Source organism: Cariama cristata, unplaced genomic scaffold (genome assembly GCF_000690535.1).
Source record: "Cariama cristata isolate BGI_N322 unplaced genomic scaffold, ASM69053v1 scaffold3322, whole genome shotgun sequence".
In the NCBI taxonomy this organism is placed as follows: domain Eukaryota; kingdom Metazoa; phylum Chordata; class Aves; order Cariamiformes; family Cariamidae; genus Cariama; species Cariama cristata.
Window position 1 is genome coordinate 18,491 of NW_009605376.1, and position 27,861 is coordinate 46,351.

At 36.5% G+C, this 27,861-nt stretch overlaps 1 protein-coding gene across 1 annotated transcript in view; it reads left to right on the forward strand.

Moving 5' to 3' along the window:
• LOC104158302 (homeobox protein MOX-2-like) overlaps positions 1-27,861 on the forward strand; it is a 44,319-nt gene that overhangs the window by 9,671 nt on the left and 6,787 nt on the right. The window contains exon 2 of the mRNA XM_009695911.1: positions 20,372-20,544. Coding sequence (XP_009694213.1) covers positions 20,372-20,544 — 173 coding nt within the window. The remainder of the gene's footprint in view (positions 1-20,371; positions 20,545-27,861) is intronic.

Genomic DNA, 27,861 nt, shown 5'->3' on the forward strand with positions numbered 1-27,861 from the left:
CAAACTTCAGATCGCTGTGTTCAGTGAAAGTGAGCCTGCCTAGTCAAGAAATGAATTGCAGGCCCTTGGAAACTACTTAAAGAAAGCCAGTTTCACAGGGATAGAGGAAATTTGAAAGAGTCCAGGAAGCTCTTCAAGGTCCATTTCGTCCATCGTGTCAGCTGTTGTTTGCCTGGCGCCATATTTCTGACCTCCACACTTCTCTGGCTCCCTTTTTGAATTAGATGGTCCTCTGCTTGCTGCGCTTGGTGTTTGATTCCACAGGGAACCTCTCTGTGCCTTGACTGCCTTCAGCACCGAGTGTTTTCACATGTAAGTTTGCATCTGCTTTGTCTTTACTCTTGAGCTGGGATATATTTCATTGCAGTCTCTATTTCCCAGGAATCTGTGGCTTAAGTCTTATCTTTTACCTCTTTTCAATGTGAAAAAAGAGTCTTGAAAAGCTAGTAAAGTCCTTAATTCATTCTGGTTGTTAAAAAAAAACTGAACCACTTCCACTGCTGAAAAAGGTTGTGGAAGTCAAGCTTCTGACAGGCGAGCATAGTTGTTGTGAAGGGAAAAAAAAATCTTGGGTTTAGGTTCTGTAACTCATTTTTAGGTTAGCTAGTATAGTTTACTTCTTCATAAAATTGAAGGAAAATGTTCCTGTTAAAAATTTGCAGTTATTTTCAGCAAAGTAGCTTTAATATTTCTTCCTCATAAAAACTGACTTTTGACTTGTACAAATGTCTGTGAAAAAGAAAACTACAAGAAACTGCTAATGGAAACTGAACTGATGACAGGAATAATCAATAATAGAAGAAAGATGACTTTTTTTAGGAAAATCTAATGAATCTTCATTAGGGGTGGACCCCTGGCCCAGCAAAAGCTAATGAGAATTTTTAAATGGGACAGCTTTACAACATAGTTTATAAATAGCGTTGAAAAACCTTTCATTTTTCTTTATCCATTCCATTTTTTATGCTTGTTTCTAAATAATTTGATGCTTGTTAAGAGTTTTAACATTAGTATTTCCAACGACATTTTTTCTTTGTTGGAAAACTGCTATTACAGTTTCAGTAAAAGTTCTATCTTGGATTTGGATCCACAGCCAGCAATTTATTTTTTTTGCCTTTAGTCCTATAAATAAAACATTTAATTTGTTCTTACCCAAATCCTTTTAAGTGACTTATTTTCAGACTTGTGCTGACATTCAACTCTATTTTTTATTGCTAGCAAATTTAATACTTCACATTTTGAACTCACGATAAGGTAGAAACTATTCTTGTAATTACTGCAAGCATAAACACAGGATTCAGTTGTATCCTGTCCAAATGCTTATTCTAACCCCTGTATTCAGATTGCCTTCTGATGCTTTGTGTAAATACTGAGTTTTATAAGTTAATACGGACTTTAAAAAAAGTTTACATTTTTTTACCAGTGGTGACTTAAGGGGACATTCCTGTATCTGTCCCTTTCCTGCCATGGACTGGGTGTTTGCATCCTCCCAGCACAGTGCTGAAGTGTCTCTGTCTTCCTTGGTGGGAAGATACCGGAGGGTTGACGGGAACTGGAGAGAAAGACAGTGCTGTGCGGAGCCAGGGAGATGTGCTTCACCACACCACGTCCTGAGCCAGGAGCTTACTGCATCGCGCGACATCACGTGAGGGTGGGATGGGGCTGTCCTTCTTGCTTGCTTTTTTATTCTCTGGACTTATAATTGATTGCACTAGTGACAGGGAGATGTAAAAACAGACCTATAGTAAAATGGTATAAAACTAAACCAAAAGGAGTATGGCACTTGCTGTGGTGCCAGATGCTAGATCTAATTTGGAAAACTTCTGGAAATAACTTGGGGCTCCAGTTGACAATATATATTTCCTGGCTCATGTTTAATCCCACGTAAGTGTTTTTTTTTGTCAATAACAGAACAAAAGCGAGGAAAAGAAAGGCATGTATCTGTCTGCCATATGCATGACAGTTCAATTCCTACAAAATACACTACTTGTTTATAAAACTGGGATTAGTTTCCAAATTACATTTGCCAAAATATCCTGAAATGAATCCATACACACTCTAAAAAAGTGCTTAGACATGATTTTTCAAATATGATTTTGGTAGCTTCAAATCGTGAAAAGGCACATTTGGTGAAACTACACAACTATTTAGGTCCTGATATATCACAGACAAAATCTATGATCATTAGGAACAAATAATGAAATGGTGGGAAGAATCGGAGAGAACAGGAGAGATTATAAAAGTTGAATTTGCTGAGAATACTATATTCCAAATCTAGCTGGTGGGAATGTAAGAAATATGAAGTAGAAAGTATGAAGTCTGGTCATGTCTTATCTTTTTCTTTTTTTTTCTTTTTTTTTTTTTTTCATGTCCAGTTATTATCTTGTTTGTTTGTTTGTTTCCTAGAGACTTACGGCCTATAATTAACAATAAAGGCTGATGGTTGTTCACATGAAGAAGCACCTGCACTCCTGTATCTTTGTATCAGTCAGGCAGCATGTAGCCTTCTGCATGGATGGGAATCCTGTTTTTGCCACTTTCAAGCTGACATATTAAAAAAAAAAATAGAGGGGAAAAAACTCATAAGATTAAATAAGCACAGGTATCCCTTAAAGGATGTGTGAATAAAAATTGCATAAGGGTTCTTGAATTATTTCCTTATATGATTTATTTATGTAACTGCTCAAGCACCTTCTTACAGGAAGAAGGAAAATTTGAGGACTACTAAACACTTAGCTCTACATTACATGAACTTCAAGGAATTTTAGTTATATGACAACTGTAAAGAATGTTTTCACATTTTACTGAGCAAATAAGGGATCACTTTCCCTGTCGATTCGTTTAATATCTCTGAAATTGTAAAGATTGCAGTGAAGAAGCAGATTTTTTACAGTTCAGAAATAGTAGGATGAGGTAGTGCTAAAATGGGATCTTCAAGCCCTTTTAAATAATCCTGGAACTCAAAATTTTGAAACTTCTGTCTTTGGTTTGATAACCGTTAAATGCTTGGGAGTTTCCTGTTTACTTTGTCGTCCAACAAAAAATTGACCCCCCAAAAATGTATGCAGACAGTATAAATTCAGTCAGAGATACTTCTTTTCTAAGAATTAATCCAGTCACATAAACTAAGTTTGGAATGATTGGTCAAGCTCCAGGTAAGCATAAAAAAATGTCAGGGCAAATTCAGCGCAAAAAGCTGCAGCCAGTTTTTCAAGGCTGGTTCACTATTTTTTAGTTATGCTGGTCAAGTACTTTTAGTGTGTGATTAATTGAAATAATAAACAGTTTTTAAGCTACTTTACGAGAACCCAAAGGTGTCATGTTCATGAATTCTGTATATTAATATGGCAGAAAAGAATTAACTTCTTCCTGTGTGTACTACACAGCTTCTGTTTGTGCTGTGTGTATGTGCATAATTTATTAAATCAGAGAGCTGTGTATCGGCTCCTGTAAGCCATGAACTCTGGAGCCACAGTTTTCTTATGGGAATGGAGATTGAATCTTGGTGGGGAAAAAGACCTGGCTCTGCGTTTGTGATCCTCTCACACTCCTGAGTTTTATAATTGTTTGAGTGGAACAGAGTTGTCTTGGAAAAGGCGTATTTTGGAGAGAAAAAGCTGCCAGATTGCTCAAGCTATTTCTGTGGGAGGGTTTAAACAGCTAGAGAGAGACCTTGAGGTAGACTCTTTACTTCAAAGGGGAGCCAGTGCACAGAGCAGGAAAGGAAAGTGCTATGTCAGGTGAAACTTCACGCTAAGCAGACTACTTGTGTGTTTATGTATCAACACAAACTTTTTTTCAGGATGCTTGACTTAATACCTGCATATGCATTACATCAGTTAGCAAGGTCTGCTCATTGGTGCCTGCTTTGTTTCGGGTAGGACAGGGTGTAATCTTCAGCATCTGGAGTGAGAGTTAAGCACAGTGAGAATCAATCCAAGCAAATACACAGGGGCTAGGCAGTGACAAGGGCATCTGCCTGCACGTCTTAACATCAGGAGGAGGGGGGTGAGGTGGAAGGCATTCAGAGAGAAGGAAGCATTTCAGACAAGTACTTTGGTCCTGTCTAGAGTCAGCTATGCTTTGTCCAAGTGATGATTTGTACCGGATATAACTTTACCATCTCCTACATTTTTCTTAATATTGATTTAGAGTAAATGAGGAGCTGAACATAATTTTTGGCATCTCAACATTATTGCCTTACTGATTTTTAACTACTTTTGTAAAAATATTGAATGAATGCTTTGAGAAAGGAATGGTATAGATATTCTAGGACATTGTATTCATAATGATTCACAAGGTTCTGGATCTGAGAGGAAAGTCTGTGTGTAATAACCATTTAAAAACGGGATAGATAAATTTGATGATCAATAGCAGCAGCAGATGTAGAGAAATGACTAATCTGGAACAGCATTGTGGGTCGTTGAAGGTAATTTTCCTTAGAAAAATGGATACAAAAGGCAGCGTACTTTTCTGAGCACTTTCTACCAGTTCTTTCTTTTCATATACACATTGCTGAGAGTTGTGAAACAACTTATTGTTCATATCCTGTATGAGTGCTCCATGGGATTGTGATTTGTAAACAGGTTTTCAGAACTGGATTTGAGCTAATGACTTTCATACACTCTGTGTGTTCTTTTACCAAGTTTTAAAAATTATTTTGGTTCCCCTAAACATCTCCTGTGTGCAAAGGAAGTTTCAAAATGGCTGTTTTCTAAATATGCTTAGGAAGATGAAAGTCTAAATACTGATAAATGATTTTACCCCTGGGCAACTTGATGTATGAGTTGCCTAAAAATAAATGTCTGATTTTCATAGTTCTCTTATTGATAAATGGTTATCTTGCATTTGCAATGACGCTTCTATAATTTCAGAAATTACTTCCACCCTGAAAGCATTTTTGGGTGATTGTGACTTGTATTCCTGCTTCCTAAATATATTTCTGGAGTTTTAAGTCAGATTTCTATGTATAAAGATCTCTTAATCTCTTTGAATTATTCATTTATAAAAGGAATAGATCATACCCACATTGCATACTACCTATTTGTCATGTAGAAGATATGCTGATTTATACCCACAGAAATTGGCGCTTTCAGATGTCAAAGCATCTGATTTACTATGTAGCTCAGCAGAGCTGAGTACCTGTTGACATAGCTTTCACAAAAAAGTTTGCTCACCTTCTCACAAAAGTCTACAAAGGTTTGCTGAGAATGATATATCCATTTTCTTGTTGCTTTTGTTCTTTCATTCTTGGTTTAGACCCGAACATGTTTCTTTTCCTTAGCCTTTTGCTGAACACAAGTCTGAGGACACTGCATATTTTGACCTTTTTCTATGCTTCTTTAATTTCCCACAACCTTTGAGATAAATTATACTTTTTTTTGTCATAAGCATACTGTAAGGAATTTCAGAATTGGGCCACTTAAAAAGACCATTTTGACTCAGAGAAACATACTGTGTTGCTGTTACTTCTGCATTTGTACCTCAGTGAGACATGACCTGAACATCATCCTATCCCTGTCTGCACATCTTTGACTAGATCATACATAATCTGACTCCTCCTTGCCCTTCTTTTCCCCCGTCTGTTATTTAAAATGTGAATTTTGTGTGATACTATTTATATGCAAAACAATATGTAATTATACAAATTTGGCCAGTTATTGCCACGCCTTACTTGAATAAGGGTCAAAATCTTGTTCAAGATAGGAACTGTAGTTTTCGTTTAGAGGCACTGGGAGACTAAGTTGAAGGATGTCACAACTGTGATGTTTTCCCTCAGTCTTTCCTTAAAACCTGCTCTGGTTTAATACCCAGGATGATGATAGCTGGGATGCAGTGATCAATATTTTCACTTGTTACTGCCATGAAGAAGTGAGGTGCAGCATACGGTAAATGCCTTGTCAGCTCTTGGGAGCATGGCCTTTCATTTGTTAGTATGCAGTGCCCGGTATAATGAGGAGGCCCTTTAAGCAACACTGTTACACTAATACTAAAGAATAACATATTTGGAAGTTTCTCTCATTCGATTTGTGCATACATGTCTTCATTCAAAGAAAGAGCTTCTGGGCTCTTTCTACAGTTTCCGAACCAAACAAATGTCCTCCTAGCTAGGGAACTAGCCTTCCTAGCTGAGGCAGGTATTCTTCAGTCTTTGACTGAATTGTAGTCTTTTCCAAGAATTATTATAAAAATGTATTTGTTTATTTATTTCCCTTTAAGGCTTAGTAGGGTCATGCATTAGTGTCCTGATAGTGTCCCTTCTCTGAGAATTAATGGTGAATAATTTCAAGTAGCCAACTGTCTGAAATGGGCTCCTATTATCTCTCAGTGCAAGTTAAAGAAAATCAAATAAAATCAAATCAGAATTAGTTCTTAACTGATTAAAAGACATTTTTGATCTATACACAAAAGCAAGTGTGAATCTATTCAGTAGCTTTTGAGGCAGGTCATATTTACAAACAGGGCACCATCCACACAAATAATCCTGTTTGTTTGACTTGCATCTTAATATGTGGGTGAGTTAATGCTCATTAATATGTTGAAGGAGGATGGTTAACCTGGACCTCTTATCTGATCACCAAGAAGGAATGACTGGTCATTTTTTGATGTTCTCAGCGTTGTCTTATCAACATCTTCTCATTTTGTCTACAAAACTGAAGACTAACTTGCATGGCAGTTACTGCAAGACAACTTTTATTATGTCAAGGGCTTAAAGGGCTGACATCATGAAAATGAACAAAGAAAGAAAGAAAAGGGTTGATACTGAGGTTTTTAATAGGGACTAGATCACATTGAAAGAGGTGAAATTTGTGGAACTGGGAATGGAAGCCATCCTTGAAAAAAATGGTTTATGTATACATTTTTATTGATATGACTTAAAAGCTGAGGGAAATAAGATAAGAACATTCTGTTGTAATTGCATGACTATGAGATCTGTTTCCTCAGCTTTAGGTCTGGATAAGGAGCTGAACGACAGAACACAAAATAAGCAAGCAGTCTAAGTCCCAAAATAGAATAAGTAGGTGATGCAACCAATGAGGTCTTTTATGGTGATGTTACACCAAAGTCTCCCTTGGAAATAAGGTAAAAACAAAACAAAACAAAACAAAAACCAACAAAAGAAAGAACAGACTTTAAAGGGAAACTACAACTGTAGGAGCAATGTACTAGGATTCTCTAGTGGGTTAGGTAAAACACATGATACAAAAATCATTAATTATTTTTTTGTTTACATTTTGAGGCATGAGAAGACACAGATTTCCTGCTTTCAAAAAGAAAGTGAAAATGTATGGGAGTAGGAAGGCACCAAATTGTGTTTAGAAAAAGCTTAGTGTTCAGCTAAATGCACAGATGCATAAACTAAACACTTTTTATGCCTAAACCACTGTTTATATAGTAATGAGGATTTTCCATCAGTTTCTTCCATTAAACGGTAGCTGTCTTTTTGTTGTTTAATGGAAACAAGGCAGTCTTGCATGAAAACATCAGATATATCAGCATGTTATGCTCTTTTATATGAGTTCAGCATAGTCATAACCCTAACAGACCAAAATTTTAACCTTTTTTCATTTTAAATTTTGTTTCAGATTTGTGAAATGAACTGGGTCCAATTTTGCTTAAGAAGCAAGCTGGGGTTTTGGATGATAGAGAAAGTTTTTGTTTTTGTTTTGAAAGATGGAGAAAGCTTGTTTATGACTAGAAACATCTGCTAAATGCTCTAACACCAGCATAAATTAACTATTTACTCAAACCCATGTTTACATCTGTGAAAGAAGCTATTGCTCCATGTTTCAGTGCCCCAGAGACCTATAAATCTCCTGGAAAACATTGCAACAATGTAAAACAACCCAGTGGAGTTGAATTCAAGAAGTACAGTTTTTATAGGGCTGTGCTATACCAGAGCATGCTCAGTCCAGCATCTACAATAAATCCAAGCCCTAGTGACATTTGTTCTACTGACTGGAGTCACTAGGCCCTGCAGAAAGGAAGGGAGATGAAAGTCATGCTACTTGGACATTTTAAATAACCAGGCAGCAAGCAGATGAATCCTAAAAGTGCTGTGTTGCTAAGGAGCTCTCAGCAGAAGAGTGGGTAAGAGACGGAATGAAGTTGTTTAAGACTTTACATCTGCCTCTTGACACTTTGTCATGCAACAGACAGTTAGTTGAGCTTGGATGGTTCAGGTTTTGTTTTATATCAATAGAAACTATCAGCCAGTGTATTGCAGGGATGGTTTTGCTAAGCAAACAGGCCCTTGTTTGTAGGTGTCCCCTTTATCTCATGATCCTGAGCAGGGACGTGAGAGGCCCACATTCAGGTTGGCTATCAATGGGTGAAAAAGATTGGAAAAACACCTTTCTTGGCATTAAGTTTTTTCAAAACTGTGCAATTTTAAAATAAGATACCTGTGATAAAAATAGTGTAATGTCCAATCATCTTATTTAATTGAGCAGAAACTCAGTGACGGAGTAGTTTAAAATTAGATGGAATATGGTTTTGTAATGAAAAGCGTAACGCCCCAGAGCTCATGTCTAACTGCTATAACTCATTTTGTTGAAAAGCTGCAGACCTTTATTCCACTTCTTAATATACCTCTTGAATTTGTGCCTTTTCAGAGCTGCTACATACTCTTTTTTAGAGCTGCCAGACCAGAGTTCAGGAGGTATTTTTTGAAGTTTGGAGGGGGATATTTCTACCTCCCCCTCCTCACGCCATTAGCAGTGTCAAATGCAGCGTTCATTATTGTTGCCTGAAGTCCAGCCCTGGAATTGCTGGTAACTGATATATATGCTAGCATTTAATCGTTGCTTCAAGTTTCTGCTTTTTAGAGTACACTCCTACATCCTCCAGTAGGTATGCTAATAATTTTATTGCTCCTTTTCGTGCTATTTCTGTGATCTGATCATATCAAGTATTCTGTCCACTCTTATTGCACAGCACCCAACTCAAGATTATATGGATGGGAAGAAGTGCAAAGAAATAAAACAGCAATTTTAATTTCCTAGAAAGATGGAGTTCAACACTTTCAGAGTCAAAAGAGGGGATGATGTTTCACCTCCAGCCTCCCAGCCATTACTGGAGGTGACAACCAATCACAACAGAGAATGTGGGGACTGATGCCATTTTTTTTACAGAAGAATTAAATAACCTTTGTATTTGTTTTCGGTGTTACAACTTTTAGGGTGGAGAAAAAAGTTACACCTACCCAACTTGTACCTTCAATTGTAATGAATGTTTCTTAATTTTCTTAGCCCAGTAGAGGCTGGTATTTAAAATGAGCTTTGTTTAAAAGAGTAAAACAAATACTGTCTGGGATTGTAAAACGTATATAAGATTTACTATGCTTTGACATGCACTGTCAGACTGTTTCACTAGCACATTACTTTACCATTGAGGTCTTTCTCCTCCAGCTTATACACAGCAAGTTGTGTGAGGTGAATGATGGAAGAGTCAGGCCATATTATTTAACATTTGTGTGCCAAATGGCCTCTCTTTTTTTTTGGAAAATAAAAGTTTCTACTTTTGTATTAGTTTAGTGATCACAGAAAGACTTTCCATTACTGAAAAGGCGTTGGAAATTAAGCTGGGGACAAAATGACTTTTTGGACTAACATACTGTGGACTTGTGGTTTAATTATTGGATGCTCTTGAGTTTTGGGGGATTATTTTCTTCTTTTCTTTGTTTCTAAATGTATCTGTTCTCAAAGTGCTCACTTGAGACCTGAACTGTATGTACACACTGACATGTTTGCAAAATCAGGCCCTTATTACTGTACTTTCTCTTTCCAAATTAAAAATTAAGACTATGTAAGGAATATCGACTACTTTGGAAGAAGCAGTCCATTTTAGATGTTTAAAGGAGACTTAGACCTCTTAGTTACTTTGACTATAGTCTCTCTATATCATACATATAAAAGGGGACAGTAAAAGTATGACATAAAAGTTTTCCATCACAAAAGCTACACTTGAATCCATAGTTGAATTGCCTTCCCCTCTTAGATATATAAACTTAAAATAATAGGAAATATTCCAAACAATTATGTTGCGGCTTTTTGCTCACATCAAAGTTGAATTTTTTTTTTTCTATTGCACTCTGCCAAAGCTTTCCATTATGAGTCACAAACTTTAACTGTACAACAAGTTTGATTGTGAGCAATCAGGAAAAATTATTGATCAAAAAGCTCTCTTAGACTGTAAAATTAATAATAAAATAGATTTAGCAGAAAACTTAAACCTGCACTGTTAGTTAGATTTTATTTCTTTTACAGATTTCTCTCCTTTACTCAATATCCTATTTAGAGAACTATTTTGGGTTTTCTGTTTAATTGTGTGAGCATTTTTCCATCCCTTAACAATTGTACTATAGTTCGAAAAAGGAAATTGTATTAGCTTCAAACATGACAACTCCTTTGAGTGTTTTTAATGGATTCTGCCATTTACAATAATCATTTGAGAAAACACAAAGAAAGGGAAATGTGGCATGCTGCTAAGTAGGACAACTTGTAAGTCAAAAACAGCTGATAGTCAGGACTTCTAAGGTAGTCATTAGGAGGTTTTCTATTTAGTATTAACAGATAGTAATATTTTTAAGTGAAAAATGAAACTTTCATGGTTGGTCTGAAAGCCAATGGTATAAATAGTTTAAGCATCTGAAAAATTTTATTTTATAACCCTTTTTATTTTGATTTCCCCTGAGAGACAGGTAATTCCATTTAATTGCATGTGGGAAAGTAGTTCCACTGTTTTTCCATTTTTATAGTTAGATTATACTTCAGCATAATGTTGTAAAGTAAACTGTGAATGAAATAGTAGAATACACCCAAAACAGCAACCCTATTTGGTAGGACAGAGTGTGTGTGTGTGTGTGTTTTTCTGTTCTTAAAAAATTTCTGGATATCTACTAAGGTATGTTATGAGCACAGCTGGTCCTGTTGCCTTCATTTTAATGCTTTCTGTGGGACAGTAGGATTTACAAAACATGTCACTAAAACATATGCAGACATATGCATTTGCACAGAAATTGATGATATTTCTTAAAGAGACAGAGAGGGATTACATTTGTGCCTCACGTTGAAAGCTGTAATGCCACACTAGCTGAGCCATTCCCAACAGGGGCAGCCACCAAGGCAGGGAATGACCACATGAAATTGCTCATGAGGACCGTGACACTCATCGAGACTGTGAAGTGGAAGGTGATTTGTGATCTTGCAATTCTGCAAGGTGCTACATACACTGCAGAGGCCAGTTATGAGTGTTTCAAAAGGACAGGTTTTTCAAACGAGTAAAAACATTTGAGGCAGACTGATTGAAAAAAAAAAAAAAAGAAGGGAGAAGGGCACACTAACATAGGATTAAGCAGAAATATTGGATGTTAGATTTGCTCCAGACACTGTTTTTTTCTGTCACATGTTCAACATATATAAAGTTTTCACTACATCGTTAAGGAGTTCCAAAGAAATCTGTTCCATGATGAATGGAAAAAAAAATTAGGTCAGTGTAACACACGTGGAAGAATTACACTGAAAAATACCACTGTGAAATGGCTTCCTGTTTCCTGTAGCAGCAAAATAATTCTTAGAAAGAGTTAAAGTAGAATTGTTGGTACTCATTTATATTTTCCTTTGTGTAACTGTATCCTGAAGACCTGCTTTGGAAAGATGGCAGAGTTAGGCAATATGGAGCCCTAAAGAAATTCCAACTGTATTAAACTTCTGTAAGTGTTTCAACTTTTATTGCTTAGCATGGAAAACTAAAATCCTGGATTCTTTAGCTTATGTGCAAACTATTTATTTTTTGTTCAGATAGGAGCTCATGCTATTGCAGTAAAATTTTTTTAAAAAGCAAACTTACAAGTCAGCAAAATTTTGACTGTAAGTTCTGCATGTATATTTTAAGAAAATATATATGTAGGAGCCTAAGAAAATACTTTTCTTTAATCAGGTCAAAATTTCTCATGATCATACACAAAGTAAACTGGGACTTAAAATGGGATCAAAATCAGCTCTGACACCCTTGTGTCTGAGAAGCTATTCCACTGAAACTCATGAGCTTGCCCCAGCTTGCCCGCTGTAATTTGGGGGAGAACTTGGCCTATCTTTAGAAACTGGCCCAAGTGGCGCACTCTTTTCTAGGCCATTTGCTCTAGTGAAGGTACATATTGTGGCACAGTGATGTGGTCTGTTACAAGATCTGCAAGAATTACTATAGATTCTGGCTTTTACTTTGTTTTAATGTAATGTCTTGTGTGTGAGGAGTGGGAGCAATGGCACTGTCTGTAATACAGCATGACAGGCAAGGAAGAAAGAGCATAAGGCTATACACTTGGTGAAGTCTGGAAATTACAGCTTGATTTCCAATAACTTCGGATAAGATGACTATAGTGACTATGTGTAAAAAAATTGAAGTCTATTTTCATATGGATAAAACACAAATACTGATTATTAGAAGGATATTTGGAAATTCACAATGAAGATTTATTGTAGTGATATTTAAAAAATAAATAATTGAGATTTTTACATGGAGTAACCAAGTTTGTAACATCTCATTAAAAGTGTTTTACTCACAGATTCGAAGAACAATATCCACAAGGTGTGAACTTTCTAAGCAACAGAATTATTAGCAAGAGCTGATTGCCATTTTGAAGCAAGCATCGCTAGTCTTGTGGTGGAATGTACTGGTGCTTTAAAAGCAAGGGACTTCGAATGTAAATTTGAAAGCATGTAAAACTAATGGCCATTTATATAAAGAAGTTAATATAGAAACAAGGTTTGTAAAATGCATTGCTTGACATATGTTCTCATCTCCACTGTACTTTGGATTCTTAATATTAACAGTGGCAGTCTGGCTTTACAGAGATAATAACTATTTTGACAATATTTAAATTCTAGATAGCACATGCAGGATACATACTGATATAATTTCTCTGGATATTTTTTAGCAGCAAGTCACTACAACACATTTTGCCATTCCTTAGCCTCATCTCTGTTTTTGCTGGCAATATCTTAAGCTAAATATTTAGTATTTTATGTTATATAAGTGGAGCAATCTCAACTATATTTGAACTATGACAAAGAGGCAGATCTACATATACTTGTGAGAAAGCATCTCCTCAAACAGCTTACTGGCCAAAAGGATTAGAACATCCAGAGTTCATTCTTTATCACTAAAGTATTTTAGTGTTTTTTTTTTTTTCTTTCTTTTTTCAGACACAAATTAAATATGACCTTTTGTTAAAACTGGGTCCCAGAACACTGCCTATGTTGGCTGCTGTAGTATTTTTGGCAGGACAAGGGGTATCCCTGCTTCACAAAGCTAAAATGAAAACTACAACCCATCATTTTAGGGAGATAAGACTTGTTGAGAGGTGATTACCTAACTAAGTTCTGTGTGTCATATGCTCTTTTCTCTTTGTAAGCAACCACTTCCTTACAGTTTGTAGTGCTTTACATATTCCATGTACTATCTTTACAGAAAAAAATCTTATTTTCCTAAGTATTTTTATACAATAAAGTAGGGCCAAATGGAGTATTTGAGTGCCTCCTTGGAGTTCCGATAGAGCTGCTGTCCAGGGAAGGGCTTTCCTCAGATAGATGATGACCGAGGCATGCACAGTGTTTGAGGTGGGTTTGGTCACTTTTCACTTTTATTCTGCTTCCTTTGGGTAGGAAAGAGCCTCTCTGGGAGATGTCTAGGAGGTAAGACTCAAGAAAAGAAAGGTTATATAAACTCCTGTCTCAACTACTGTTTTCTCTATTTGGATGTCTTTGTTCTAAGAGTCTTCTGCATGGAAAATTTTTTGGTTTGATTTTGTAGGTTAACTCTTACTCAGGAGGACTCACTGCTAATCTGTGGAGAGATGGTGCTGGCAGCTCTCACCTTCATTTAATGAAACTCTTCCACGTGAAAGCAAATTATAAAAATGGTTCGGTAAATAGACAAACAATCACCATGTGTATGTTATTGGATGCTGCATGTAAGAGATGTATCTCCAGAAGTCCAAATGGGAATTGGAAGTCCCACTGGATAAAGTCCTATTAAAATGCTGCCTGTAAAGTTTCTTTGAGGGAAATCCTGTGTCTCCTCTTCCAACATAAACTGTAATTATAAAAACACTTGGGACTGAGAGTAGTCTTCCACATGAAGATCTATGAACTAGTGTAATTATTCATATAAGAGAATTCATATGTTGTCTTCCTTCTGCAGCAGATCTGATCAATCTGCTATATATTTAGATCAATCAGATGACCTGGCAGAAACATATCTTTTCCAGCATAGGTGTCTTCAAGAACCTGCAGCATTAGCTATCACAGTATTATGAATCAGTGTTTCCAATACTGCAGTATAATTCCTAGACTTGTACTTTCAGGAGGCAGTAATAACAAAATGTTGGCAGCCACAACTAGTAGGTAATGTTTAGGATGGTATATAGTGTGTTTCAGACTACCCACAGGTTTTGCTGTGCCAGTTCATGTTTTTTTGGGGAGTGGATATGAGGCTGTTTTAAATTGTTAATTGTCACAGACTGGGTTAGAAAGCATTAACTCAATAATCAAACAAAAGTTTGCTTTCATTAGAATGAAAAGAAGGATTCATGTAATGTTGGCGTCGTACTTGTGCTACTGTGCAGCTTTGCCCATTTGCACATGCAGAGTTGTCAATTACTGAAATGACAATGCTGTTTGTTCCAATTTTCAGAAAGGATTCTCTAAATACATTTAGTGAATTACAGCTCCAGAAATACTTTTAATGACATTCTCAAAAAAGGCACTCAGATTGAATATATTCAGTTATTTCGAACTGTACTTTTAACTGAGGAAAATCTTTTAAGAATATTATTGAAATGACTGTAAAGAGAGGGAAAATTATGAAACAAAAATAGATTAATTAAGTCTGCAGCATAGTCTCAACTGGTGCAAATAAAATAGGTGCATCAAAGTAAGCATAGGTATGTAGATTTAACTAACTTTTTGGGGATTAAGTATTTAAATTAGGATCCTGCAAAGCAATGGCAATGTTATGGACATAGGGTAAGTCTACATATTAATTCTGAGCAACTTTGAACTGAAAATTTAGAAAAAAATGTAATGGAAAAACTTCATAGTATTCTCTATTAAATGTCAAAAATGATCAAAAGTGACTATTTCTGGGTAAATCTTGCTCTCACATGTAGTTACTGGCAAAACAATAGGGACCATATGGAGACCTTCATGCCAGCTCCTTGCTTGTGTCTCAGTGAACTATTTCATTTTTTCAGAAAATATAGTGAATTATAAAGCACCAGAAACAATTAGATTAAGCAGTTCAGCTGTATAAAAGTATGTAATTCTGATCCTTAAAAAATGTAGTAGTCCTCTCCATAATATCCCTTTGCAACTGTAATAGTACAAAGTTGCTTTTTTTCTTCATATGTGTATTTCAGGTTAATGATATTTTGCTTGATTATTGCCCTGATACTAAAGTACTTTTCCCTAAATTCATACTGCTAATATCTCAAAGGGAAAAAAAAACATTGTGCTTTGAATCACATATCATTGTTGTGTCCTAGTGATGTTTAGAAGCTTTTGTTTACACGTTAATGCTTTAAAGAAATGTAGAGGAATTAAGTTTGAATGAAAAGTTCTGTCATGCAACATTAAACTACTCAGAAGGAACAAGTTTTTTGCATTGATTACTTTGTATAGATTGCTTCATTTTAAAGTAAATAACCACGTAGTAGTTGTTCTATGCAAACACTTGGACATAATTTATAGGAAGCTATGCAATTAAGAACATTTTATTTACCCAACTTCACTATAAATTTATAGTGAAATAAATATAGAAATAGGTTGTTCATGGTAAGGCCTTTCTGAGAATAAGCATTGGAAGATCTGAGTGAAAGCTGAAAACCTGGACATTGAATAATAACTCTAGTGGTGAAATTCCGATGGCCTTTTTGTCACAAATTATTAGCGGTTATTGGCACTGCTCACTCTCAATATGGATGTCAGGATCTGAAAACCATCTGCAACGGCCAACAGAACACTAGCAATCTGACTTATTTTTGAAAATTTTTGTCTGGGATCTTACATTGCAGGTGTTAACTGAAAGTTCATTTCTGTCTGAGAAATGAATGTACGTCAGCTGCTGAACTAATCCAGGAAAAAACAGCAGGTGCTTCTTGCACATTTTGCCTGTGATTCTAACCCTGCCCCGTTAGCAGCAGATCTTTGGATCATGGGTATTCTGACCAGTCTCTTTTCGCTATTTGGTGACCAGTCCTTCTTTTCCTAGGCATGCATCAAAACCAAAAATACCAAAATGACCCCTTTTCATATTCTACATATAGGAGTTAGATCCTGTATTTGCTTGGTATGCTTCATCTCTCAGTGATGTAGAGAGAAGGAAATAGGCACGCTGGCGGAACAATGCAAATATTGGGATTAACAGCAATCCTTTCCTTAGAGTAAAGTAGAAGTAACTTTTGAGGGTGTGGAATAGTGCAATCAGTAATGATTTCTTGTAAAAAAAATCTGAGCTCTTATTAAACTTAGGAAAAATCTAAGCCTCCAAAGATCTGTAGAACAGTCATTTACAACTTTGAATGTCTTTCTAAATGGTACCCTCTACATCAGTTACCAACAAGCATTTTTGTCTAACAGGAGATATTAAAGATGCTGCCTGGAGTTTTTGAAAACTGATAAAAACAGTTCTGAGAAAAAGGTATGACCTGCATCCATCAAGGCAGCATTTAACTGCCTATATTACTTGACATCCAAAGAACAAAGGTTTGCAAAAGAGAGACTGATAAGGTACTAATACCTTCATGCAGACTACATCTTCTGGGAGTGTGCCAGAATTTGTGTGGGAGAAGGCAGAAGACAGACAATATAGATTGTTGTATTTTTCATCAAGTGATTAGTAGCATCTGTATATATTTTATGTGTGCCTTTTGAGAGGCAAGGAGTGTAACTTAGATCCCCCTAGGCTTTGTTCTCTGCCTCTACACCTACTATTTGGCATAAGATGTAGCCAGTAGAAGAAAACTAAGGTTGTTGGGACTTTTTTCTTGTCTTAGTTGCAACAGCTGCAAAACAGATGTAGGCTGACATGCATTCTGCCAAAAATCTCTTCCAAGTCTCCCTCCCATTATCCACCAAAGTGAAGCTAGTCAGGTGATATGAACAGAGACCTGAAGGTCAGAAAGAGATGGGAGTTCCCAATCCTAGCTCTATAGAGACTGTTAAAAAGAAACAATCAGAAAACCTAGATTTACTGTTTTGGAAATTTAAACAACAAAAACTTCTAAAATTACTATTCCAAGTAGTATGGTATCAATAGGAAATAAAAGGCAATCTGTACATGAACCACAGCAACACTACAGCAGAGAAAGATGACAGCAAGAGTTCACCTAACTGGCATCCATCTAAGTCTCTTTTTAGATATATTTTCAATATCTCAAATGCATTAAGTAAAATAACATTGTCTTGCTGGCCAGATCTTTGCTGAAACAGATTTCCTAGGATTCCAGTTGTTCTGTTGTGTGAACCTCAGTATTGAGAGGGAGTCAGCTTTCTGTGTACTTGTCTCAGGTTTCTGCGTACCTCTCCAACTTCTGTTTTCAGCAATATTTGAATATATAACATGTTTTTTTCAGAGTATCTTGACCATTATAAATGCATTCAATGACATTCACAACAAATAAACAAAAGCCTGAAACTTTCCCACTGTGTCAGCCTGCTGATGAAATCATACTGCTGACAAATCTGTGGTTGCCAGGCACTTACAATCCAGCATTGACTTAAAGGTAGTATCCAGCAATGGCAGAAATGTCTAAATAACGAACTGCCCAAGCATGCTTATATTTGCACAGGATCTGTGTGGGCTAACATTGCTAGCAGTGCTGAATCATCTGTGCTGGCAAAGATGAAGGACAAATGCTACTCATGTAGTTATATTTGCTCCTCCTTACATCAGTATCCCAGGAACCTGAAATTTAGATGCAAACCACATTTGTAAATAGGGAACTCAGAACCATGAGTATTAACCTGAACAAACCTTGGCTCCTTATGGTTTTACTGGCTGTACAGTAATTCTGTTCTCCTCATGGAACCACCTGCTTGCAGAAAATTTGCTTGTGTTATAAGTCTCAGTCACGTACAAAGATCAGTATACTCCTGAGAGACATGTGGGTGGGTACTCTTGAAGTTTTTCCCTTTGACCATTCATGATAGCAGGTTTTACACCCTTGACCCCACTTTCTGTTGCATTTCCAGACTTATGTCTTCATTTCTAGTATTTAATTTTCAATATGGTGTCAGTGTTACCTGTAGGTGCACTACTTTTATTTAAGGTCACAACCTTTAGTTTGGAAACCAGTGAGCCATGGATCTTTCTTACAGCAAGTACTGACATGGGAAGACTTCTTGGCTCATGGCCTCACACAGGCACAGGCTTACCAAGACAGTTAAGAGGACTTTAGCTATGACTTGCATGCAATACATTTTTGCGTTGTACTGCAAATAAGGAGTATGCACACCCACCTGCATTCAAACACGTATGAAACACATCTGGTGGTATAAGAACAGTAAATCCGAATGCTAAGAAAAATGATTTAGGTATCTCTCTTCAGTGATTCATTGGAATGCTGATATAGGGGTTTAAGTATTTAAGTTCGGATCATCTACATAGTATTTGGACCTCATAATGAGGCAGCAGATGAGGAAAAGCAACGTGCATGTTCCTGCAATAGAAAAATGTGGAGGGAAGTTATAGTGACTCTAGTTTGCCAACTAGTATGAAGGAAGAAATGTCAACTTCTAGGTTTAAGGTGGCTTTGATCTGTTAAGTTTTCTATGTTGACTTTGGATAATGGACCTTGGGCCCATGCTGTAATCAATGGGTGTGCCATCTAATGGGGTCCTATCCTAGAAAATCCCTACTCGAATTGTGGCAGAACAGCTCCCAAACCCACTCAACAACTTTGGTGGATACCCTCAGTCATACAACCAGCACTGCACTGCACATTTGAAGCAAAGTTCTGTGTGTCATGTCAGCAAAAGTTAAGAGGTTTACTGATTTGAAGTCATTAGCTTTACAACATTTTAAATTAATGACTATAGCACTGAGTCAAGCATCAACAGTTCTCAATAAAAAAAAAAAGTTCCCTTCCAAGCAACAGAGTGACTGACAAAAAGTGAAAACCTCTTTATACCTTTACAAAACGTACATAGTTGACTGTAGTTTTGACACCAGACTCACTGGCCAGTTGGACAGTCACAGGCATGTCAATGATTCATCTGACACAGAGTCCCAGGGAGTGATTTCTTGTAGGCCTGTTCATTTGGATGTTGATGCAGGTTTCTATTTAAATCAGCAGCTGAAGTGTGAATTAATCTGTGACATTTTTAAGATCGTTCATGAGGCCAGAATTTGACTAATGATACTCCTACTGATCTCCTGCTAATTTTAGATTTATAGGTGTTGTATCATACTCAAACTTATAAATGTCTGGTCCTTTTTTTAAAAAAAAATTTCTTTCCACTCCCTCTGTTTTCTGTATTTTTTTTCTGTTTTTTTACAGTTTGGTCTCTTTTCATCTATTTAAACAGACTTCACTGACAGCAACAGAATGACTGTCTCTGAGTGCAATAGTTTGCCTCAGGACCAAATGTACCTGTTTCTGAGAGTAAAAGGAATCAGGAGGGTGGTAATGAAACTTTCAGCAAAGCTCCTCTGATTGTGGCCAAAGTATTCCATAGGCAATGAGCTGTAGTGGTAGCAAATTTCCTATACTGGTAACAGCTGTGGCATAACCTCCCTACCTTCACTGTGACATAATTAGGAAGAGATCCCATTATCACATGGGATGTGCTCACTGATTTCTTTTTGATGTGTGTTGAACTTTCTGAGCTTTGTCTGTTACCTTTCCCTGCAAGTGTAACTGGATTAAACCTTAAAATGTATTCTTTAAAACAGAGGTTTGGCTTAAGGTATTACTGAAACAATCGGAGAGAGAGATTCTTGAAGTATTACTCATTAAGACTCTAATCAAATGATACACATCCTGTACTGATTGGATGCACTGAGAGTTGCCAGAAGTGGGAAGTAGTTGAAGCTTTGCAGAAATTTTACAGAGAACTCTTAAGAAATGAAACACTGGAAGATTTTAAGCTAAAGTTTGACGTGCATGAATGGAAGCAGCAGCTCACATCTGTCAGAATTACTGCTGCTTTCCTGATTTACAGTGGCGAATCCATATGCATGAAAGCACGAGTGTGTTTCTGAGAGAAGAAAGTTTGAAGAATGTAACTTAAGCATGTTGTTATCTTTGGGCTTGTTTCCTATTTAGCTGTACACTTGTCATTACTTCCATTTTTTCGTCTTTTTTTTTTTTCAGATTCCCAAGAAGGAAACTACAAGTCAGAGGTCAACAGTAAACCCAGGAAGGAAAGAACAGCTTTCACCAAGGAGCAAATCAGAGAGCTAGAAGCAGAGTTTGCTCATCATAACTATTTGACCAGGCTGAGGCGATATGAGATAGCAGTAAACCTTGACCTCACTGAAAGACAGGTACTGATGCAAAATAATGGATTTAAAATGCTTGCCCAGTATTTACCAGTGGTTAGTAGCTCCTCACAGTAGAGCTGTTGTTTACGTTACTAATCAATATGTTGATATATCACATTGAATGTTTATAGCAAAATAATATACATTTATTATCTATATCCTATGCAAGTGATTTATATTTTTATATATACCAGCTACCGATTAGTTTCATCTAGTAGGCAGAGATGGAAGACAAAAGCATGAGTAATATATCTGTTAAACCGGTGCACATCTTTTCTAATCTATCCACACTGATGTGGCTGAAGAAGTGGTAGGTCCCAAATACTGCATGCTCAAGCAGTTGATTTGCTTGCATGCAACAAATATAAGCATCTTGTTTTAGTCTATTAAATATATGCAGTTGCCATTTGTTTCTGAACGTCCTGTTTCCAGATGGCAGCAAGAATGAGAACACCAGCAAAACTGGAATACAGGCATTTTTAATCACTCTATCTTAGCCTGCGCTGTGAAAGCAGAGGAGACGATAGAATTTCTTATCACTGTTACTGGTTTCCTGCTCACCAAACCCTGGTCTGGGAAGCACTTCTGCACGTGCTGAAGTTTCATCATGCATGTTGTCACATTGATTTCTAATGGAAATATTCATGTTAAGCATGTACAAAGTGTTTCAGGATCTCATCCCAACACACTAAATAGGTAGTAAAGTCACATTTCAAATAATAATTACATCAACATACACATTTAAAAAATGTGTTTTAGTAAAGACATTTAGAATACCGGACTCAGGTACACCAAATCTGATGAAATATTACCTACAGTTTTATCATTAAAATTGAAAGGTTTTGCCCACTGATAGTCATCCTTTCCTCAGGAATCAGTATTAAATTGAGGGATTGCTTTAGATACAATCAGTAAGATGATGATATATTCAAGGGAAGGTATCAAAATAACACCATGATTTGTGAACTCTAGATATGAGAAGTTTTGCAATTTTCTTGAGTTTCATTAAAACCTGCTATAAGTAGAAATCTCAGTGAAAATCCAGCCTTTTCTATACATATGAGCACACATTTACTCCCACAAGCAAATGAAACAGTTTTTTTCTTTGAAGCCTTCTAGAGAATGGCTGTCCCTTCTAGTTTGTCAAGAAGAAGCCAGTAATTTCTCTTGTTTGACTTGAACACATTGCCAGGTTCCAATGGGGTAATTTTCAATTACTTAAATGTGTTCATGATATTTGTAAAGCATACCATTTTGTATCAAACAAATGATAAAATTTTGTCTTTTTCATTTCCACTGACTAAGGTAAGCCAAGACAATTAGATTAACTTCCACACCTGATTTTGACAGCTAAGGGGAAGAGGAATGAATTCTTGTCTCAGTGACAAAGGTAGAGTTGGTATGGAACTGAGCAATGATAAATAAATTTTAAAAAATATCTGCTGGCTAATTTGATGGGAATTTGAAAATGAATTCAGAAAACATATCCCCATATTTAATAACGGTCAATTTGGCCTGACATTTAACTATTCTCCCTGAGAATAAATTCTTTATTCTTTTCTTCAAAGATCAGGTTGAGTAGTTCAACTCAATGAAGAGACAGTTCAGTATCCTAAAGGAAATAGTTAAACTAAAAGCCTTTGATATACTGAAAAGGGACAGATAAATACTGAATACTGTCTCCAGAGGAGAAAAGGCAGCCTGGGCTACACAAGTGCAGAGAATGAAACATTTAAGTCATGGGAGCACTTGCTGTTTTCTAGCTGTCACATAATGTCAGTTCTAAGCATTCTGTTGATAACTGTGATAATTTATATAGAATTATAATTAGTCTATCTGATTATGTAATCTAATTCTTCTCCGCTTCCCTGCATTATCACAGATTGACAACTGAGCTGCTAGAGATAACTCCCTTCCTTCCTTCCTTCCTTCCTTCCTGCTTTCCTGCCTTCCTTCCTATCTTCCTGCTTAAAGCCACTCTTGCTTAGAAAAGGAAAGCATTAACATTTTTAGCTTGATAGAGTCCAGTTCTGTGTCTTGCCACAATAAAATGGTCTGAGAGAAAAAAAAAAGAAAGATAGCATAAAAACTCTATTGTTAATAAAAAAAAAAAAGAAAATTGAGAAGAAATTCTGGACATATTTTTCAGTTTCTGGATCATAGTAAGCCAAGTAATGATATCACTTCCAATGTTGTCAATTAGAAATGTCTGGGTTTTAAACCAAACATATTGGTTTGATGGAAAAATGGTGTAAATAGGCATGGAACAGGGTGTAGGTTTCCATGGTATATGGCAGTCTTCAGAAGCTGACTGCAGTAAATCAGAAGGCTTGACTTGTCTTGCATACTTCTCTTACATCAGTATTCCTTCAGTGACTTAAAAAAAAATACTCCAGTGTGAACCTGGTGTGACATTAGTATTTGGTTTTTTTACAGTTAAGAGATTGAACTCATATTCAAGACATGTCTTTCCATCATTAGCAGAATGAATGATTATTCTTGTGTGGGATAACAGCACTTATTTGTTTACTTACTACTGTTATCACTTTCTTTTACTAGCCATCCCAACAGAGGAGATCATATTTGATACCTATCTTAAACAGATGCAAAAGAACCAGTCCTTTTTCTGAAATTATTATAACTGAATTAAAATATATTGATGAAATTAAAAAAAAACATTATCCAGTGAGGTAGCATTTTTAGAAAATTGCTATTTCTGGAACAGTTTTCCTTTACTATTTTTCCCCCAAAGGCTGCATTGCAGAAAATGATACCTGATAGTACTTTCTTTGTTTGAAATAAGTGAACACAAAAGTGATAATCTCAATCTCATCACAGGCTGTAGACCTATTTGTGTTGGAAGCTCTCTTGATCTCTCATGAAACATTGAATTTGCACACAGAGAACTGAAACTTGCTTCAGATAATATTATGACAAAACCCAGCAGTGGGTATTGGGTGAACTAATGTATCTGCTCAGAAAATAGTTTTGAAAGCAGACCTAAACTCTGATGGAATGAATTGTTTAGCATAATTGTTTTTATTAGTTTTTTAAAAAATTACAAGCATCATATTAGTCAGAGGGCAGAAGAACAAAAAATAACCTGGGGAAAGTATTGTTGGGTCATCCTAAAGTTACAACTTTCAGTTATTTCCCAAGATGTGAGATAAATCACAGCCTATTATCTTAAGAAAGCTCTATCTTCCTCTTGACTATAGTGATAATTTCAACCATACGCCACAGCTTAAAAGAGGCGCTGACCAACTAACACTTCATAATTACCTTTCTGGCATTTAAACAAGCTGTAGAAAAACCATATGCCTGACCATATTTAAAAAGCTATATAAGGGTATTAAAGTTTTCTACAGTCATCAAAGTAAGTCTCCATTTGACTTTTGAAACAACTTACAAGATCTGTTCAAACATAAATGACTCATGGAAGGCCATTTCACAAAAATAATAATGAAAAAAACCCCTCACAACATATGGATCAGGAGAAGGGAGTAATCCTATCACTCCCTAAAAAGGAAACCTGAGTTACAAGACAGGAGGATGAAATGAAATAAGTGCCTCAATTGCCTAGATATTAAGAGTGCACTTTGAGAGCATTATAAGCACATCTGGTGGTAGGATGGCTCTATTATGGTATTGTAAGAATTCCAGCAGTATAGGTACATATAATTCCTGCTCCATCTCCTATAGAGTGCACTCACAATCCGTGCTCGGCCAGCAGTTAATAATTTTCAGCTGGCAGGCCTCTATTATATTTTGAAGAGCCAGTTAGACTAAAAACTATCTTAGCTCCCTAGATATTTGTAACCTTAACAAGCACATTCTTGGCTTTTTTGTGCATCCAGATAAACTTGGAGAATGTTCCATGCAAACTTTTTAATATCTCGCTGTGGGATGAGGAGAGGAAGCAGCTGCAGTGGGGTATCAGAGGCGTGGCAAAATGGACATTTTTATGGAGTTGGTCCTGCCAAATATAGAAAGAGTAGGAGATCTTTCCACCTCACAAGATCTTTTTGCATGGAGCTAATCAAAAGAGTAATGTTGCAGTTCTGCAGGCTAGCTAAGGTTACCGGAATAAACAGTCCAAATATGTAATGCTTCTGTTTGCCAAGAGAAATGGAAAATCCCACCTAGTCAGATTAAATTCTGCTGATGGCAATAAGGTTGCTTTCTTCTTAACGTTAATTTCCAATACCTCTCCAGAAGTCACCAGTCATTTATAGAAGGCCTGAAGCCATTGATTTTGCATAGACAAAGGGCAAAATTTTATCAAAATCAAGAGTGCTTTTACATCCTTGTTTGGCTTCCACATATGTGGTACTAACATGAGATGAGTGACAAAGGAAGATGCTTTGTAATGCCTTTTTCTACCAGAAAGAGAAGCAAGTAGCATTAGTATTTAAATGTATTTGGGCAATGTTGGTACAGTACCATAATCCACACTGTAGCATTACATTGTTATGACTATACAAATAATAAATGAAATTTTCCATTAGAAAAGTTTCCTCCAGACCCAGTTACCTCAATCGTTCATCACAAGTGACTTCATTAAAATCCTTTTCAGCATCACAGAGCTCAGGGGAGGCTAATCACTACGCTTTTTAGACCTGACTAGTAAAGGTAAGAGTAGCACCCCTTAGTCACCCAGGTCAGAAACTAGGGAGTTCAATGTTCCTCAATTAGGTGTTCTGAACCACCTGTGGAAGAGTAAATGTCTCTCCATGCATCACACAGCATGAATAGTTTCCTACTTTAGGAAGCTAGATTTCTAAGGTTAGGTGGTGAAATTATTCCCCTGTATACTTTCAAACAAAATCAAACAATGGATTGATTGGACAAGCTTGACCTATCTGTCTGATTTATTGTGCTGTCACATCTTCTCTGAAAGGCAGCTGCTCATTCCAAGCTTCCATGTGTTAAGCACTCTCTACACACACTGTAATAATGAGCCTGTGTGGCTTGAAATCCTTTGGATTGTTTGTTTTATTTAAAGTAACACTCTTAACAAAATAAAACTTACTAATACATTTATATTTATCTTGAGCCATATAAATACCCGTAGTAAGAGTTACTGTGCTAACTCAGTTTGTTCTTTCTTAGAAAAGAATGCTCCTGGCAAACTTAATTATAACTCGTGCATAATTTTGATTTGTGCAATAATTCTTTTTTAAAAAGTACATGGCAAAACTTCAAACAGCGTATTTAATTTTGCTGTATTGATTGAATTCGAACAAGCAATTCTATGTGCAAAGATCCAAGTGCCTCAAGCTGTTAGTTGTGAATGGACCCTATACCTGCAGAGGTTCTGGATGGGAAGAAACCTCTGTCTGTGCCAAGCAGCATATGCGATATAGACAGAAATATTAGCAACTCATACGGCTACTTTTATGAAGTGAGTAAGGCTATGCTGTCCCCTACCCCTATCCTTTCTTAGACACAAGTCAAGAAAGATGTGGCTTCTTCTGTTGCCTGTTTAAGGAGACAGGAGGTTTTTATGTTTGTCATTTATGGTTACTTTAAAAAACAGAGAGAAGAAATCAGTGAGGAACAAATGGTATTGGAGAGGTACAAATGAACATCTAGAAAAAAGGAGATTTTTCTTATACAGGGCATTGAAAAATGTAGAATCTCTTTCTGGTTTGCCTAGTTTCTTCTCCTCAAAGCAGGCCTTGCCAAAACCAGCTGCAGCTCCTTGAGGTCTACTAGCTGTAAAACTGGATGTTGATTTTGAGGCTAGTTTACCATCAAAAGACTTAGGACTGGCTTGTTTTGGAAGGCAAAAAAGTCCCTCCAGATTTGAAGTCATGAGCTGTGGAAGTAGTGGAATACAAAAACTGTGGAATACAAATGAGGGTGCTTCTTATTTGGGCAGGGAGATGGCTTCCATAGCCATAAAGCCCTGGAGGATTGTCATGGGCCAGTAGTCAGAGGTTGCTTTCTGCCGAGTCCTGCTTCTTGACGTTTGCCTTCCTTCTTACTGAAGTAGTAGCAGAAAAAAGCATCAACATACTCAGCCAAAAGTCAGTCTTGATTACCCACCGTCTTTTAACTTTCATACTCAGTTGACCTATGCAAAATGGGTGCAGAATGATGCATGCTAAAATGTTTTTCTCATGAAATAAAATGCTCTACATGTGAGTAATTCATGCAGGTAAATGTCTATACAAAGAAGAGGCAAAATTTAGCTAAAGGGGATCTTCCCCACAAAGTAGTTTTCCACCATTTGTTTCTTTTGTAGATTTCTATACATATGCAAAGAAATTGCATGAAGGTAGACTCTAAAAAGATATATTATAGGAGAATAAGGTAGAGGGACTTCTAGCAGCAGCCCCACAGATTGCCTTTCTTTGCCTCTAGACAAAAAAGAGAGACTAATTTTACAAAAAATACTCCCTTAGATTATGAACAACAAGCCAGTAGGAGGACAGAACCTGAAATAGTGTGTTCCATTCTGCTTAAGGTATGTTAACCCTGAAACCTAGTTAAGAGAGTTTTTTAATAGAAAGGGTTAGCTGTTTGATCATTAAATTAGTTTTGAAGATCACTGGTAGAGAAGGTGGCAGTTCTTTGCATGGAGTAGAGGGAGGTAAACTAAGTGCTCTCAAAGACTTCTGAAACTGGAATGAAATACTCCTATCACTGCTGTCCTCTGAAATGTAATGTCTATTCCATCCCTGTTTAAACGTGGGAGGTAGAAAGGAGAAGGTATCACCTAAGCAGTACCCAAACCTCAATTGACTTCTGTGTAACAAAAAACGAGAACTCACTCCTACACCTTCCTGGGTGCCAAAAACTCCAGCTGTCCTTTGTGCACCTGCCAAAACCTCCCCTTTTTCTCAACAGCTGCTGCAAAGTACTTGTGCCCATTCAGTGCAAAGTCCTGTAATGTAACACGGAGCAGATTGCTTTAAATCAGTGAGCAGGTGACTCAAGCAATTTTAATCATAAGTTCTGGTACCACTCATTAATTTCTGAAGAAAAGTTAATTTTCTCCAATTGATGTATTTTGGTACTATTTTATGATAACTAAGAAGACATTTAATACTCAGATTTATTTAAACTGGATTTAAGCTCAAAATATATTTAAGATTTTTAAGAGAGTTTTTTTGGAATAGAAATTGGAATTCCTTTAAATCATAGGAAAAGAAACTTTTCTGGTTTTACATTCCTATTTTCTTTTAGAAGCTTGTTGAATAAACTCTCATGAAAATACTATCTCTATACATGCAAAAAAGGTAAGTTTCAGCTGTATAACACCAGCGATTTCTGTAAAGTTCAGGAGTTTGACTTTCTTTAAAACTTGGCACT